General features: G+C 42.7%; 1 protein-coding gene across 8 annotated transcripts in view; it reads right to left on the reverse strand.

Moving 5' to 3' along the window:
- Positions 1–321: 321 nt before the first annotated feature.
- The window catches only part of TAB3 (TGF-beta activated kinase 1 (MAP3K7) binding protein 3), an 87896-nt gene continuing 72612 nt past the window's right edge, over positions 322–15605 (reverse strand). For 4 of the 8 annotated variants that reach the window (XM_047076043.1, XM_047076044.1, XM_047076045.1 and 1 more), the window contains 2 exons: positions 8818–8919; positions 322–4514 (listed from right to left, as the gene is read on the reverse strand). In XM_047076043.1, coding sequence (XP_046931999.1) covers positions 4366–4514; positions 8818–8919 — 251 coding nt within the window. In that variant the 3' untranslated portion in view covers positions 322–4365. Of the gene's footprint in view, positions 4515–8817; positions 8920–15605 lie in introns of those variants that run through there. The other 4 variants (XM_047076048.1, XM_047076047.1, XR_006961439.1 and 1 more) reach the window with 3 other exon arrangements.

Genomic DNA, 15605 nt, shown 5'->3' on the forward strand with positions numbered 1-15605 from the left:
TGTAAGAGGACCTGTGCAGATGAAACCCCTAACGTTCAAGGGTCCACTGTAGCTATGGAATGATAAGTTTGTTTAATCTGGATCTTGCAAGTAATATATTGAAGTAGAATGCAAAATGTAAGTTCCTAACATATTCCACTTTATTAAAATAAAGTTGGTTTTTATATACTTCTACCCAATTTCTAAAATTAACGAAATCTAACATTATTACAGGTATTAACGGAGGAATCGGAAGAGGAGGTTTTGCAACAGCCTATTTCAGTCGAGTGTGATACTGTATACTGTAAATCATTTCTAACTACACAGAAAAGAAGCAGAATGTAGTGTTTGCTTTTAGTTTATTAATTTATTTTGCAGGAATCTTTGACTTTCCGAATATGTACTGTTTGGAAGTACGATGCATGCATAGCCTTTTAAAATGCCTTTGTACAATTTCACCTCAAAATAATGATTCACAGCATACACGGAAACCTAAAAGAAACATGGTATTTACAAGATTTAATAGGTTCTTGCTGTTTCAATGAAGAAACTGATCAATTCTTTTACAGTAGGGAACCATGGACATTGGGTCTCATTATAAATAAGAATTCAGAATTGTTCAGTCTCAAAGCAACTTTTCATGGCTTTAGAAACTAAAATCGAGTCATCATCCTATTAATCTCTGAATGCCCAAGCCATGCAAAATTCTACTTGTATTAAATATTTGGGGATGCAAATAATAAAGAAAAAAAAGGCAGGTCTAGTGAATGTGAAAACATCATCAGAATTAACTTTCACACTAAGAAAATTCTGTCAATTCTTTCAAAAAGATACAGTAGTGGTGCAACAGACAGTGCCCAATTTATTGATTTTTTTTTTTTATAGTAACATTTCAGTGGTCATGGTTCTTGCTCGACTGATATACCAATATACCCTTTAACTACGAAGGGACATCTTCACATTCCAGGATACATGACTGATGTTTTCCAAGGACAATTTTTTTATGCCTTATATTCTTGCTTTTTTGTTTATACTGTCAAAGACATTACAGTTACCTTTTAAAATACTATAGAAAACTGAGTTGCCACAGAAAGTTGGATATGAACCCTAGATCATCGGGACAAGACGATGACAAAATTGAAGGAAACGATATTTTTTTTAATAATTAAAAAGTACTAAAACTGAGACCAGCTCCTTAAAAATTAAACTGCCTATCACACTTCCCACTTCATTCAGGGAAATAAACAAATGAGCAACACTTTGCCCCCCTCCTTTTCCTCGTCTAAAACTACCTTTCCTACGACGCAGTTCTTCTGTTTAAAACCCCCTGCCTCTTTGCTCTCCCATACAAGGTCATTATCAATGCAAACATTTTACAATGCTTAGGAAGTTTCTGGCTCCTCTATTACCACTTTAAACTCTTAAGACCTACTCCACACGTTAAGGGACAATGTACTTGGAACAAAACAGCACGTGTGCTTTCTAAAAACCCAGTTTACAAAACCATGAAATAGTGTAAAACGTATAGTCAGGTCTATGTGTTACCAGATACATCAAACTAGACACGTTTTAAGAAAAAAGACGTTTCGCCAGCAACCAGCCGCGCCCCGGCCTACGCGAAGAGCGGCGGGCCTAGGCGGACAGGTGCGGCCCGGCGTCCGCCGTCCTGCCGCCCTCCTGCCGCCGGCCGACTGGGCAAGCGCTTCAGTCTGACCGGGACGGCCTTTCCAAAAGGCACCTTGAAAGTTGACCGAGTCCTCCTTCAAAGTGGTCAGAGGCAGGAAGTCTAGAGAGCGGACACAGTTAAAGAGCTCAAATGTGTCCGTGGAAAACAATTTTGCTTCCTTTAAAAACTGAACGCAGCCTAACTTGGCCTATGAAATTCGGGCCCAACCAGAAATGAACACATACGGAACTTCTTGAAAAGCCATCTCTGATGCCTCCTACCCCACCGTCTACACCTATCCCAGAGACTGGTTTCTTCTCCTTTTTCCTGGCAGGGGCAAACAACGATCGACTAGATAGGTCACCAAAGGACTGGAACCATGCATCTACCGTATGACGACAGCTTATTAACCTGGATGTGTGTTCATGCAATAGTTGTAAAGTCACCTACGTGGTTTCAATACGGCATCCGACTGTCTCCAGACATGCTACTTTCATTCTGAACGGACAGGTGCCCAGTTAACTGCTGCCACTTGAGCATATCTAAGAAAAGAATACTGGTAAACCTCGAGCTAGAACACCAAGCAGGATATAGATTTTTCCCCCTAAATTGTTATTTAATACCAAGCAGGGTGGATCGTCACTGAAGAGCTAGGAAACCATACAAAGGCAAAGGCATTGGCATATTACACAAGAGAAGGACTGAGAGACGGCTGCTGGAGACGGACAGACACCAGTGTCACAGAAGCTTTTAAAGAAGGCGATTTTCAGGTCGACGCTTTTAAGCCCATCTGCTTTCTCTCCGTTCTTTTCACAGTCTTGCCGCAGTCAAGTGAGGGATGTCTTAGCGGTGTAATCACAGAGCCACGGGTACTTGGCGAGACGAGTGGCTATTTTGGGAATTTTCCACATACGAGACGTTGGCAAAGCGGTAGGTAGAGGGTGAAACGATGATTTTGAGGGAGAATGGCGATGGGTTACGATGCCTTTGGTTTCATTGTGCATTTAGGGACAGCTGGTGTTTCCAGGTCTGCCCGACACCCCTGGTACCTTACAATACAATGACAGCTTCAAGAGTGTGGGTGTGTGTGCGCGTGCACGCGCGTGTGTACAGGGGGGCACGTGGCATGCGAGGATGGCTACTCCTAAAATCTGAGCCTCAGGTAACATCCTGCGGGATTCAAAGCCCTACTGATCGTATTGCCGTTTACATTCACCCAAATGATGGGAAGATTCCAAAATCCAATTCTAAGCTAGGAAGGAAATTCAATGACGGAGACCTTAAAGAAACGTCCTATGAACAGTCTTCCAGTGGTGCACCCTAGGGGGCCACATGGTTTTCTCTCTCTTCAGTTACTCATACCCTAAAGTTTTGGCTTCACAAATAAGGAGTGCTTTAGTATCACCTGAGCTACCCGAACAAACTCATTATTACCTCTGAATACACCCTGTTAACTTTAAACAGTTCTGAGTTGTCAAGTCCTTTGCGCTCGCCTCTCTCTAACCTCATTTCTTCACCAGCCTTCTCCTCCTCCCAAGTAACACAGTATGCAACTTGATGACATCGGCCAACTGTAATTTCCCTCACGCTGGTTTATTAACATGTGCAAATAAATCTGTACTGAACAGCTAATAGTGATTTTTTTTTTCAGCTAAGTTAGGATTGTGGCACAAAACACTGTGCTGTAAACATCATGAATTCATCACAAAATTGGAAGGAGGAAAAAAAAAGGCCCTATGGACTGCACACATTTCTTACAGAACCGCAGCTGAGCTCAAGATTTCCAAATGGATTCTGGAATGGATTTACATTTGGCATACATTCACTGTGCTATTGGCAAAGCGCAGTTTTATGAGAAGGTCATTCATAAAATTGTTCTTGGTAAGGACTTGTTATTTTTAAAGCCAATGGCCTAATAAAAGCATGCAGTAACATAAAAATTGTATCTATCGTGGCATAATTAGGTCTTAGTTACCAGTGTTGATTTAGCTTGATGAATTACTGTACAAGCAACAGGGATCTTCTCACCTCTGATTGTACTCTGGAACAAAGGGCATGATGTGCCTCATTCCTGACAGTTACAAATCACATTTTGAACTATCGTTGTGTGTTTGAAATTACCTCTGAAAAAAGCAGCAATTAAAAATACCCTTATTACTTAGCCCCCCCCCCCAAAAAAAAAAGTTGTGGGTGCTTTTTCCTGTTCTTCTCTTTACTAGGAAACACCGGGAAGAAGCATGGGGAACCTGGGTTTTCCAGAGAGCTGTGACCAGGTGAGTCTGCTCTGGGAATTCACAGTTTGTCTGATAAACTGTAACAGGTCACACCATGACTGAAAGTTCTAGTTTATAAAGTAAGGGCTACTCAGCAGTAACTTTAACAATTGGGATTCCACAGAAGAGCGCTTGCCCTCTCTGTGTACATTCTTTCAGGAGTGAATCCTTTCCCGGTTTCAAGTATCCCTTTCTCTCTCACTCTGCAATGAGTTAAGAAAGGAAAAAAAAAAAAAAAAAAAAAAAAAACCCCACCAAAAAAAAACCCCACCAAAGAGAACTCCCCATTTTTCCTTTAGTGAGCACAACCAGCTCCAGGGTCCTTCCTCCTCCCCCCGTGGAATCTGCCATGGAAAGGCTGGGCAGATGAACAGCTTCCCAAGGTTTTCTTTTCTTCGAGTGGGGGCTCCAAGTTTCACTCTCGAACTGACGCGGACCCATCGGAGTTCAAGTGTACCGCGGCATCTCGCACTGCTCACAGCGGTTGAGGGCGGGGTGGTTCAGGAAGGTGCAGCTGTCACAATTCCACGGAGCCCCTTCGTAGTCCTCGTCTCGGGGCTGTGTCCGAGGACTCTGCTTGGAGCCGGATGGATGCTCTGAGGGAAGTTAGGATGAAGAGAGAAAACAGACTGAACATTGCCAGGTATAATCCAAGCTGAAACACTACGAGAAAACAAGGGGGGCAGGGCGCAGTTTGCTACTTGACCTCCTGTGAAAGCCAGCTGGTATACGGAGCAACTAGACACAGGCAGCTCAACGGGTTTATGAGACAAATTCTACTTTGTTCAACATAATTGACTTTTTTGCTTTCAGAAGAAGATAAACAGAAGCCCAGTACATATGACCTTCCTCATTCATGATCCTAACAGCAGTTACGCTACGTGGCAGCCAAATGAACCAAACGAGAAATCTCACAGAACACGGGAGATTCTTACCATCTCCTTCGGTTTGCCCTGACGTCCCCCAGTACTAGCCAAACTGTCATCAACCTCTGCTAGGCTGGCCTCCTCCCATGAGACCTTCAGCCTCACAGTATGCATGCAGAGTTTTAATCAGAATGGTAAAAAGAGAGACTCCACAGGTTTTCATAAAAGCTAAACTCATTCAAAATAAGATTATTTTTGATCCTTAGCTTCTTTCCTACCTCTTTGGCATTATAATTTCCTTCAGATATAGTTTTTCAAAATGGACATATCTGAGGGTGCCTGGGTGGCTCGGTCAGTTAAGCGTGAGACTCTTAATTCGGCTCAGGTCATGAGCTCACGATTCTTGAGTTCAAGCGCCCCCCCCCCCCACCCGGGCTCTGTACTGACAGTGTAGAGCCTGCTTGGGATTCTCTCCCCCCCCCTTCTCTCTGCCCCTCTCCCACTGGTGCGAGTGCTTGCTTTCTCAAAAAAAAAAAAAGGGGGGGGGCAGTCTATGTGGCCATATAAAATGCTGGCAACCCTTGGTTGGTCCTCAGGATTTTCTTTATAAACACTTGAACCTTAGATTCCTCTTAGGGCCTCACTCCCTCTGGCCTTGTGTTCAAAAAGGCTTTTGTCTTCTACAGTTACTTTGGAAATTCTGCTTGTTGAGGAACATCCCTACTGAACGTGGTATCTGGGAGCAGGAGGCTAGAGACCTCTAGACAGAACTGACCCTGGAATCCGGAGCAACTCAGGAGGCTGGGAAAAATCTACCTGTAAAAAACAGTCCAAATCCTCACTGTGAACTGGAAAGGAGGTGAAGATCTAAAGTCAGCAGCCTTCCTAAGCAGGTAACAAACTAAGATGAAAGGCTTTAATCAGCCACCATTTGGGGTTAAGTGTATATTCTTTTGGAAATTAATGACCTGACTTGGTGTTAGCAATGTGCCTTTCCTGACAAATGGCTGCAGTGAACATTCATTCCCCAACAGGTAGAACGGAGTTTCAGACCCGAACCTTCCAATGGTCATAGTAGGGCTCAGGTTCACCCAAGAAGGAGCTGTTAGCTTGACAAGAGAACAGAAAACCACTGGGTTCGGCAGCCTACTTGGGGCTTCTCTTGTTGAATACTATAGGAAAAGAAAAAATAACTTTCCCTTTATCTTTCTGAGTTCTTGACAGAGACCCCTCCACCCCAGGTAAAAAAAGACAAGCGAAAAAACAAAGTTCATCAACGTGTGTACCTCACATATCAGGGCAGAGACCTAGGAAAACTAACTCCCCAAAGGGGGCCAAGCGGCCGTTTAAATATCATCTTCAGCTTAAGACCAAGCAAAATGGTAGAGGGAGGGCAGGGGAAGCCTGTTAGAGGAGGTTATCTGACAAGCACGGGAAATAGGGGTCTATTCCCTAGGCGAAAGTCCCGTCCTTTCTCCACTGATAACCATTCTTTTGATTCAGTCACAAGGCTCTCTCTGGTACAGACAAGGAGACTCCTCTAAGTGGAGACTGCCTTTATAAAGGTCACCCTCACGCATGTGTGGAATTTGAGAAAAAACAGATGGACAAAGGGGAAGAAAAAGAAAAATAAGATAAAAACAGAGAGGAGGCCAATGGTTAAGAGACTCTTAAATACAGAGAACAAGCTGAGGGTTGCGAGGGGGGGGGGTTGTAAATGGGTGAAGGGCACTAAGGAGGGCACTCTTCGACACGAGCAACAGGTGTTGTATGTAAGAGATGAAACACTAGGCTCTACCGAAGCCAAAACTACACTGTATGTTAACTAACTTGAGAATGAATCAATGAATGGAATGAATGAATGTATGAACGAACGAGTGAGGGGGAGTGGTAAGTGTACATGTAACTGTTCCTGACAAAAGGGTAACTTCTATTCTGTCGTCAGAGCTTCTCCTGCCTTTGCAGTTTCTTACAATAAATCTTGACGCCAAAAATGGCCTATTTTATGGTGCCATATTCTCCCCTTCAGGACCACCATGACTGAATTTGGAATCAATCACTCTCAACTGACTTACCAAAATAGTTAAAAGGCACCTAATTTAGAATTACTATTGGTAAGACACTGTGCATTTCATCCCAAGGAAGTACTGCTGAAATAGAAGCATCTAAAACCCAAAAGACATTTTAGATGTCTGTTTTCATTTGATTTACAGTTGTGAAATCGTTTCTTGCTATGGCCTGTGTAAGAAGCAAAATCTTTCAAGACTCCTAGAAAATAAAAACTTAAAAAGAGAACTGAAGTAAATAGGCTTTTCCTTTAAGACTCATTATTTTTAGGGGTGCCTGGCTGGCTCTGTCAGAAGAGCATGTGACTCGATCTCGGGGTCCTGAGTTCAAGCCCCACATTGCACGTAGAGATCAACCCATTTAGAAATGAGCAGGGTTTTTTTAAAGTTTAATTTGAAGAGGCCAAACTTCCATACAAATAACCATCTTCACAAATCACACAAATCAAAAGTTAAATCAATGTTTATAATATACTCATTAGAATATAGAAAACAAATTGCCTAAAAGGATGCTAGTAAAAACTTCAAAACTGGTAAATAACTTCTACCCAAAGACAAAAACTCATTTTTCCCTAATGGGAAATATGCCAATGGTAAAAGAGGATTTTTTTTTTTTTTTTTTTTTTTTTAAGTACAATAAAGTACAAGGTACTTTCATGTTTGGTTGGTTCTTAGGCTGGGATTTTTCCCCTACTTCTGTAATAGTCAAGTAAAATACTTGCATAAACTCATATATATACAATACTTTTAGAACCCTTATTTCAACTGAATCCCAAGGTAAAATTCAAGAAGCAGGAGAAAACTGCAGTGAGGGGTTATAAAAAAGTAATTAAAAAAAGCTTTTTTAAATGTTTATTTATGAGAGAGCGAGAGCACATGCATGTGAGCAACTGGGGGAGGGGCAGAGGATCCAAGGCAAGCTCCACACTGACAGCAGAAAGCCCCATAAGGGGCTCTCACTCCAAAACTGTGACATCATGACCTGAGACAAAGTCAGACAAGTAACCGACAGAGCCACTCAGGGGCCCTCAAAAAGTGATTTTTAAAAGAATCTTTTTAACCTTTATTTTTGAGAGAGACAGAATGAGAGGTGAGAAGGGGCCGAGACAGAGAGGGAGACACAGAATCCGAAGCAGGCTCCAGGCTCTGAGCTGTCAGCACAGAGCCCGACGTGGGGCTGGAACTCACGAACTGTGAGACCATGACCCGAGTAGAAGTCAGATGCTTAGCCAACTGTGAGCCACTCAGCAGCCCCAAGAAGTCAAGCAATCCATCCAATGTGGTGGACTACTAGCCACTTAAAAAGCGGCCACTTCGATGCGCTCTTACTGCCAAACGTACACCAGACGGCAGCACCTGGGTGGCTCAGTCGGTTAAGCATCCGACTCTGGATTTTGGCTCAGGTCACGAAGTCACAGTTTGTAAGCTCAAGCCCCGTGACGGGCTCAGGCTCCAAGCTCTGCAATGACGGTGTGGAGACCTGCTTGGGATCCTCTCTCTCTGCCCCTCCCCCACTCGTGCAGGCTCTCAAAATCAATAAAAAAAACAAACAAAAAAAACACACCAGATTACAAAGACTGTTTGAAATAACATGAAATATTTCATAATTTATGTGGACTTGCTACTGAAATATGTTGTACATACTAAATAATCTAATGTCACTTTTTAACATAGGAAATTTAATATATCTAGCTTGTGTTGTATTTTTATTGGGCAGCGCAGCCTTAGAAACTCATCAGAGAAGATGAGTTTTAATTTTTTTATTAAGAATCTCTACATGCAATGTGGGGGTCACACTGCCAACCCTGAGGTCAAGAGTCACATGCTCCGTGGCCTGAGCCAGCCAGGCACTGGGAGAGAATAATTTTCTAAACGGAAAAAAAAAGGCCTTTCCTTGTGGTAACTCTACGTGGGTGAACACGTGTGTTTGGACGTTGTGCACAAACTCCGGACACACAGGTACAAACCATCTGCAGCTGCTGCCTGGGTGTCATGGACGTCTGCCTGTACTTTGGAGGTCACGCTAATTCTCCGGGCTTTCCTCTCAATTGTGCAAGGGTCTGATGAGTCTGCATGAAAAGAAGCAAAGCCAGTAGGAAAGGGATTAAAGCCGTTCATGAGAAGAGTGGACAGGCTCCCAAGGATCTGTCATGGGACACGCACACTTGAATAGTTACCCTATGACTTCATGTCAGCGTCCGCGGTCAGGTCAGGGTGCGTGCCCGATTTCATACTGCTTCGACAACCTATGTAGAACCGTGGCTCTTTCGAGCTTTTCCAGCCTCTACAATTACTTGCAGTAAATGTCTCATTTCACCACTTTCCACTTTCCTGGTGTAAACTCGGTGAGAGTAATTAAAGGTCCACGTGAAGGCAAAATTTGGGAGGTGATACTTGAGCCAACAGCCTGATTAAGCAACAGTTCTTAGAAAATCATGGGTTGAAAGCACATGATCTGTAAGGCTAGCCGAAGAATCCATTACAGTAATAACAGTAAGCTACAGTACTTCATAATTAATAAGAAGAGCAGTGATTGAAAAATCAGCACCAACTGAGAGTAGTACGGACTGCAGGCATCCCTTGCTAGAACACTGTTTCTGTGAATGCCCACCTTATTCGGAAGCAGTCCTTTGTGTTATCTGCCCTTAGAAACCAAAGAAGGATCTTGGCATTTTCTGATTAGTTCTGAGCCCAGAGGCAATCCCCTAGTACGATCCACCTTTGGAAATTACTGCCCCTGAATCCTAAGCCTGGTGCCTAGGTATTTACTCCACTATCAGCGTAAACAAAAGCAGACTAAATGGTCTCCTTAGGCTCCAAAGAATACTATAAACTTCCATTTCTTAAGCTTCTAAAGCACTTTTATAGTGTCATATGCTTACTACTCTCATAGACCCTTAGGACAGCCATGTAAAATACATAAACTAATGAGGATTTGGACTGATCGCCTCTCCGGTGCACAGACTAGACCTGAACAAGGTCAGGTGGCCGCAATAAGCAGGACCAGGGCTCAAATCATGGGATGACAAGGTCAGTGCTCTCACGGCTGTGTTACCAATGAAAGGTTGGGGAGGACTTTCTAAGGCAGCTGAGAAGCTTACATGTACATGGAAATGCTTCGCTACAAAGTTCAGTCCAAAAAGGGTTCTTGGTCTCCTTCTTTTTCCTTAGGTTTCTTTTTCTTCCTTCCCTTCCCGCCCCCCCCCCCCTCCTCGCCCCCCGAGAGAGACAGACTGTGACCAGGGCAGAGGCAGAGAGAGGGAGACACAGAATCCAAAGGCAGGCTCCAGGCCCCGAGCTGTCAGCACAGAGCCTGATGCTGGGCTCGAAGCCACGAACCGCAAGCTCATGACCTGAGCAGAAGTCGGATGCTTAACAGACTGAGACACCCAGGCGCCCCTCATTCTCTTTTTATTATCATACTTCCTATTCAGATAAACATCCATATTCCACTTGGATTTATACATGTAAGAATGCCAAGACATTTATTTTAGCCAATAAACCAGTTCTGTCAGTTATTTATATTTTATCTTAAGTGGCACTGCAGGAAAATCTACCTTAAAGTACATAAATGTTTTTGAGAAGAGGCCAATTTAGTTTTTGAAATGTGAACGCTTAGAAGACAACACACCTGACTTCATAGAGAAAACCAAACAGCTTTTGATTTCAGCTTAGGTCATGATCTCATGGTTCCGGAGACTGAGCCCTGAGTCAGGCTCCGTGCTATCCATCACATTTCATTACAACTGTCTCCTCTCTCTGCCTCTCCCCCAGGTGTGCGCGTGTGTGCTCTCTCTCTCTCAAAATGAACACACGGTTCACCTTTTGTTTTTTTTAGTAAGTTTAAAAACTACAAGGTAGGGTACATAACAGGACACTATTACACTAGTGCCATTGTATGTTCTCACCAACAGTATATCTAATGAAAGCTCAATCGGATTTCTCAAGTAGAAATTCATTTCTAGTGAGGATGTTAGTTTTCTAGTCTACTTTGTATTAAAACTGTATGTAGGGGCGCCTGGATTTAAGCGTCCGACTTCGGCTCGGGTCATGATCTCACGGTCCGTGAGTTCGAGCCCCGCGTCGGGCTCTGCTGACAGCTCAGAGTCTGGAACCTGTTTTGGATTCTGTGTCTCCCTCTCTCTCTCTCTGCCCCTCCCCTATTCGCACTCTGTCCCTCTCTGTCTCAAAAATAAATAAACGTTAACAGAAAAAACAAACGTATGTAGACTAGGATAAGCCACTTGGGGTAAGCGTGAGGGAGCATCAAGCACCTATGTAAATGATCCATATACCTACTGACTATTGGATACATACTTTGAAGTTGACTGCAGTTGGAATTTAATTACAGCTCACTGTGAGGACTACTCAAAGCTGCAAGGAATACAGCCGCCTTAGTAAAGGTACTTAGAGTCACGTGAAGCTGGATATTACGGCATCCTAACGATATTCCTAGCTGAGTAGTCCAGCAAAACAGGAGCTTCCCACCTCAAGTATATGCTGTTGGTCTCCAAGGCAGAGGCACAATGACCGGTCTGCAACACCGATAGGACCACTGCTAGAACACTCTTCGGGCTCCTGGCAGCTGACCTACCACGTGACGTCAAGACATTTTCCTCATTTCTTTGTGAGTGTTTAAGGTAAAACTGAGTGCAATACACATACCGTAAGCGTGCCATCTGAGTACTTTTGAAAATTGCATATACACCTCAATAATCCGAATCCCTATCAAGACATTACCATTAGCCCACAAAATCCTCCCATGCCTTTTCCCAGGTAATCCCCAACCTCCACTCCCAGAGACCAAAGCTGTTCTGTTTTTTAATATAAACTAATTTAGTGTATGAATTGCAGCATGTAAACAGAATCATACAGTATGTATTCTTTTGGATTTGCTTTATTTCTTTCAGCATTATGTCGCTTAGGTTTCTGCACGTCGTGTGTGAAAAGAGTTGATTTGTGTTGCTGACTGGTATTCCCTCATGTGAATACAGCACAGTCGGTTTATCCACTCACCTGCTGAGGGCCACTTGGGCTGTTCCCAGTGTTTGCTCAATCTGAACACATTCGCTGTGAATCTTCTACTACAAGCCACATTGTGGACATGGTTTTAAATTCCGTTGGATAAATTTTTAGAAGTAGAGTTGATGGGCTACAGGGCAGGTGAATCAAGGTGTGCTTTTACAAGAAATGGTCACCCCATCTTTAACTTGTACCAGAAATGTAAGAATTCTGATCGCTCTACATTCTCATTAATGTTTTAGACCTCGTTCTTTAGGAATCTAAGGATTTGAATTTGCATTTTCTTAATGTCTATTCAAGTTGAGCGTTTTCATGTGTTTACTAGGCCATTTATATATGTTTGTGAAGTGTTGACTCAAATGTTTTGATCGTCGTAAAACTGGATTGCCTTTTAAGTTTTTTTTCCCCGTTTATTTTTGAGAGAGAGTATGTGCGCGTGTGCCTGAGCACGTGGGGGAGGAGAGAGACAGAGGATCCCAAGCAGGCTCTATGCTGACAGCAGACAGCCGGATGCAGGGCTTGAACTCACAAACTGTGAGATGGTGACCTGAGCCAAAATCAGACGCTTAAGCAACTGAGCCACCCAGATAGATGCCCATGGCTTGTCTTGTTATTACTGTGCTATAGAGGTTCTCGATACATTCTAGATACCACTTTTTTTTTTTAACCGGGTAGGTTTTCAATATTTCGTCCCAGTCCATGGCTTGCCTTTTCACTTTCTTCACAGTGCGTCTTGACAAGCAGAAATGTTCAACTTGAACGAAGGCCAGTGTACCAACTATTCTTGCTGTGTTGCTCAAAATTCTTAGCTAAACCCAAGTTGCAAGTATATGTTAGGTTTTGTTCTGGAATCTCTGTAATTCAGCACTGACACTTACATTATGTATGACCCATCTTACATTTCTGTGTATAGTAAGAGGTAAGGATCAAAACTGGGTTATTTTTCCATATGGTTAACCAGGTTCTTGAATTAGTTGCTGGAAAGACTTCCCTTTCTCCCTTCACTGCTTTGGTGCTTTTGTCAAAATCTGGCAGTGTAAGTGAGGGTCTCTATCTGGGCTCTCCATTATTCTCTATCTACTTTTTATCCCTATGCCATTAACATACTACGATGACTGTAGCTTTATATTAAGTCCTGAAATTAGTTAGGGCTAAGACTTCCAATTACATTCTTTTTAGAGATTGTTTTGAGTATTCTATGTCTTAGGCAATAAGGTATGAATTTCAGAATCAGTTTGTTACTTTTGCCCAGTACAGTTAAAATGGGTATAAGTACAAATGACTAGGGGAAGAATAAGTTTCCCACTTGTGATTTAACTGCAGACATGGTGTATTACCCTAATTTCTTCTGGCAATGTTTTGTAGTTTTCAACATCTATCACTGGTGTTGAATTTATTTCTCATTTTTGACTTGTTTGCTGGTACATAAAAATAGGGTTCTTGTAGATTCACCTTCCATCCCAAGACCTTGTTAAAGGCACTTATTAGTTCTAAGAGTTGTGTTTTAGTCTCCCTATAGCTGGAATAGGGGCTGACTTTTTCCTATATCTAGTAAAAGGAGCATGAACTTTTTCTCCTTTACTGATAGCACATTCCTGAGCTAAAAGAAACTTGGTCATGATCCATTATCCTTTCTATGTATGGTGAAAATTACGTTGTTTTTTTTTTTTTTTTTTTTTTTTGCTTTAAATTCTGGAGGGGGTATTGATGTGTAATTCTGGTTTTTTTCTAGGGGTGTGGGGGGTGGTGAGTAGATAATACCTTTATCAGGTTTTGGAATCAAGGCTCTGCTGATGACACCCAAAACAAACGAAAAACTGAGAAGCTATCCTTCCTCATCTATTTTCTCAAAAAATTTGCATAAGGTTGGTAGTATCTTTTCCTTAAATGTTTGACAGAATTCAAGTACCAATGAAAGCATCTGGGTATAGAGTTAATGGATTCAAATTCTTTAATAGACAGCTATTAATATATCCTGTATCATCTTGTCAGTTTAGGTAGATGTGTCCATTTCATATAAAGTTCTGAGTTTACTGGCATAAAGATGTTGATCACATTCCCTTATTATGTTAATGGATAACCATTATTTCTCTTACTATTTTGATAATTTGTGTTCTTTCTATATTTACCTTTCAATCTCCTTGACTTTATTCTTTCCTAAAGGTGGAATTTTAGGTAACTGATCATTAATCTTCATGGCTTGAGTGTGTCTTCACAAATGTCCTTCTAAACACTGCTCAAAGAATTTGGCCTTCCCTGGCATGCATGGGTGGCTCAGTGGGTTAAGCATGCGATTTTGGCTTAGGTCATGATCTCACAGTTCGTGGTTTGAGCCCCACATCTGGATCTGTGCTGACAGCTCAGAGCCTGCTTTGATTCTGTGTCTCCCTCTGCCCCTCGTCTGTCTCTTTCGTAAAAATAAATTCACATGTGGGGCGCCTGGGTGGCGCAGTCGGTTAAGCGTCCGACTTCAGCTCAGGTCACGATCTCACGGTCCGTGAGTTCGAGCCCCGCGTCAGGCTCTGGGCTGATGGCTCAGAGCCTGGAGCCTGTTTCCGATTCTGTATCTCCCTCTCTCTCTGCCCCTCCCCCGTTCATGCTCTGTCTCTCTCTGTCCCAAAAATAAATAAACGTTGGAAAAAAAAAAAAATTTAAAAAATAAATTCACATGAAAAAGTAAATTAAGGAAGGTAGGGGCGCCTGGGTGGCTCAGTCGGTTGAGCATCCAACTTCGGCTCCGCTCATGACATCACGGTTTATGAGTTCCAGCCGCGCGTCGGGCTCTGTGCTGACAGCTGGGAGCCTGCTCCCGATTCTGTGTCCGCCCACCCCGGCTTGTGCTCTCTCTCTTTCAAAAATGAATCAACATGCATACATAATTAATTAAGGAAGGCCAACTTCTTCTTGTTTTTTTTTTTTTTTTTTTTAAGAGAGGTAGCGCTTTAATGCCCAGCTCCCGAGAGATAACCACTAAAATCTTGAAATTTCCCCAAGGGATAAGGAGTGTCTCTGTTATTTACCGTGGGCCCTTCAGACCATACCGGAGATGGCTCGTGGTGGACACACCGCTCACCAACTTGGTCGCTATTTCCAGATTAACAACTTGTCAATGCATTCTGTTACATAGGGTGATTCTTTGGTAACAGCCCTTAAATCAATTAACTGAAGTCTGTTGGATTACCAATAGGTAAGACTTCTTTAGTAGATACTCAGGCAACACCGAGTTTAAAGAGACCCATATATATCATTGATGACTTTATCCATTTAGATTAAAAATGTAACTCAGTGACTTTCAACTTGAAACTGTATAGAATGTTGTCACAGTGCCAAACCTGATACTTGGTAGTCATCCACTACATACATACATAGAAAGCTATTCAACTAAAATCAAGGTAACGTTATTTAGCACAGAATTTATACATTACCTCCTGAGTAGGAAGTCTAACAAGATTTGTAAATATTCTACTGGTCATTTAAAAAAAGGCATTCTCAGGGTGCCTGGGGGGCTCAGTCAGTTGAGCAACGGATTGTGGGCCAGGTCATGATCTGACAGTTTGTGGGTGCAAGCCCCAGGTCGGGCTCTGCACTAACAGCACAGAGCCTGCTTCGGACTGGCTATCTCCCTCTCTCAAAAGTAAATATGGAAAAAAAAATTAGGGGCGCCTGCTTGGCTCAGTAGCTTGTGATCTGTGGCCTCAAGCCTGTCCGTGTGGAGTCTGCTTCAGCTCCTCTT

This window comes from Lynx rufus, unplaced genomic scaffold (genome assembly GCF_022079265.1).
Source record: "Lynx rufus isolate CCGP_SWC_20201006 ecotype Redwood Valley unplaced genomic scaffold, mLynRuf1.p SCAF_14, whole genome shotgun sequence".
Classification (NCBI taxonomy): Eukaryota; Metazoa; Chordata; class Mammalia; order Carnivora; family Felidae; genus Lynx; species Lynx rufus.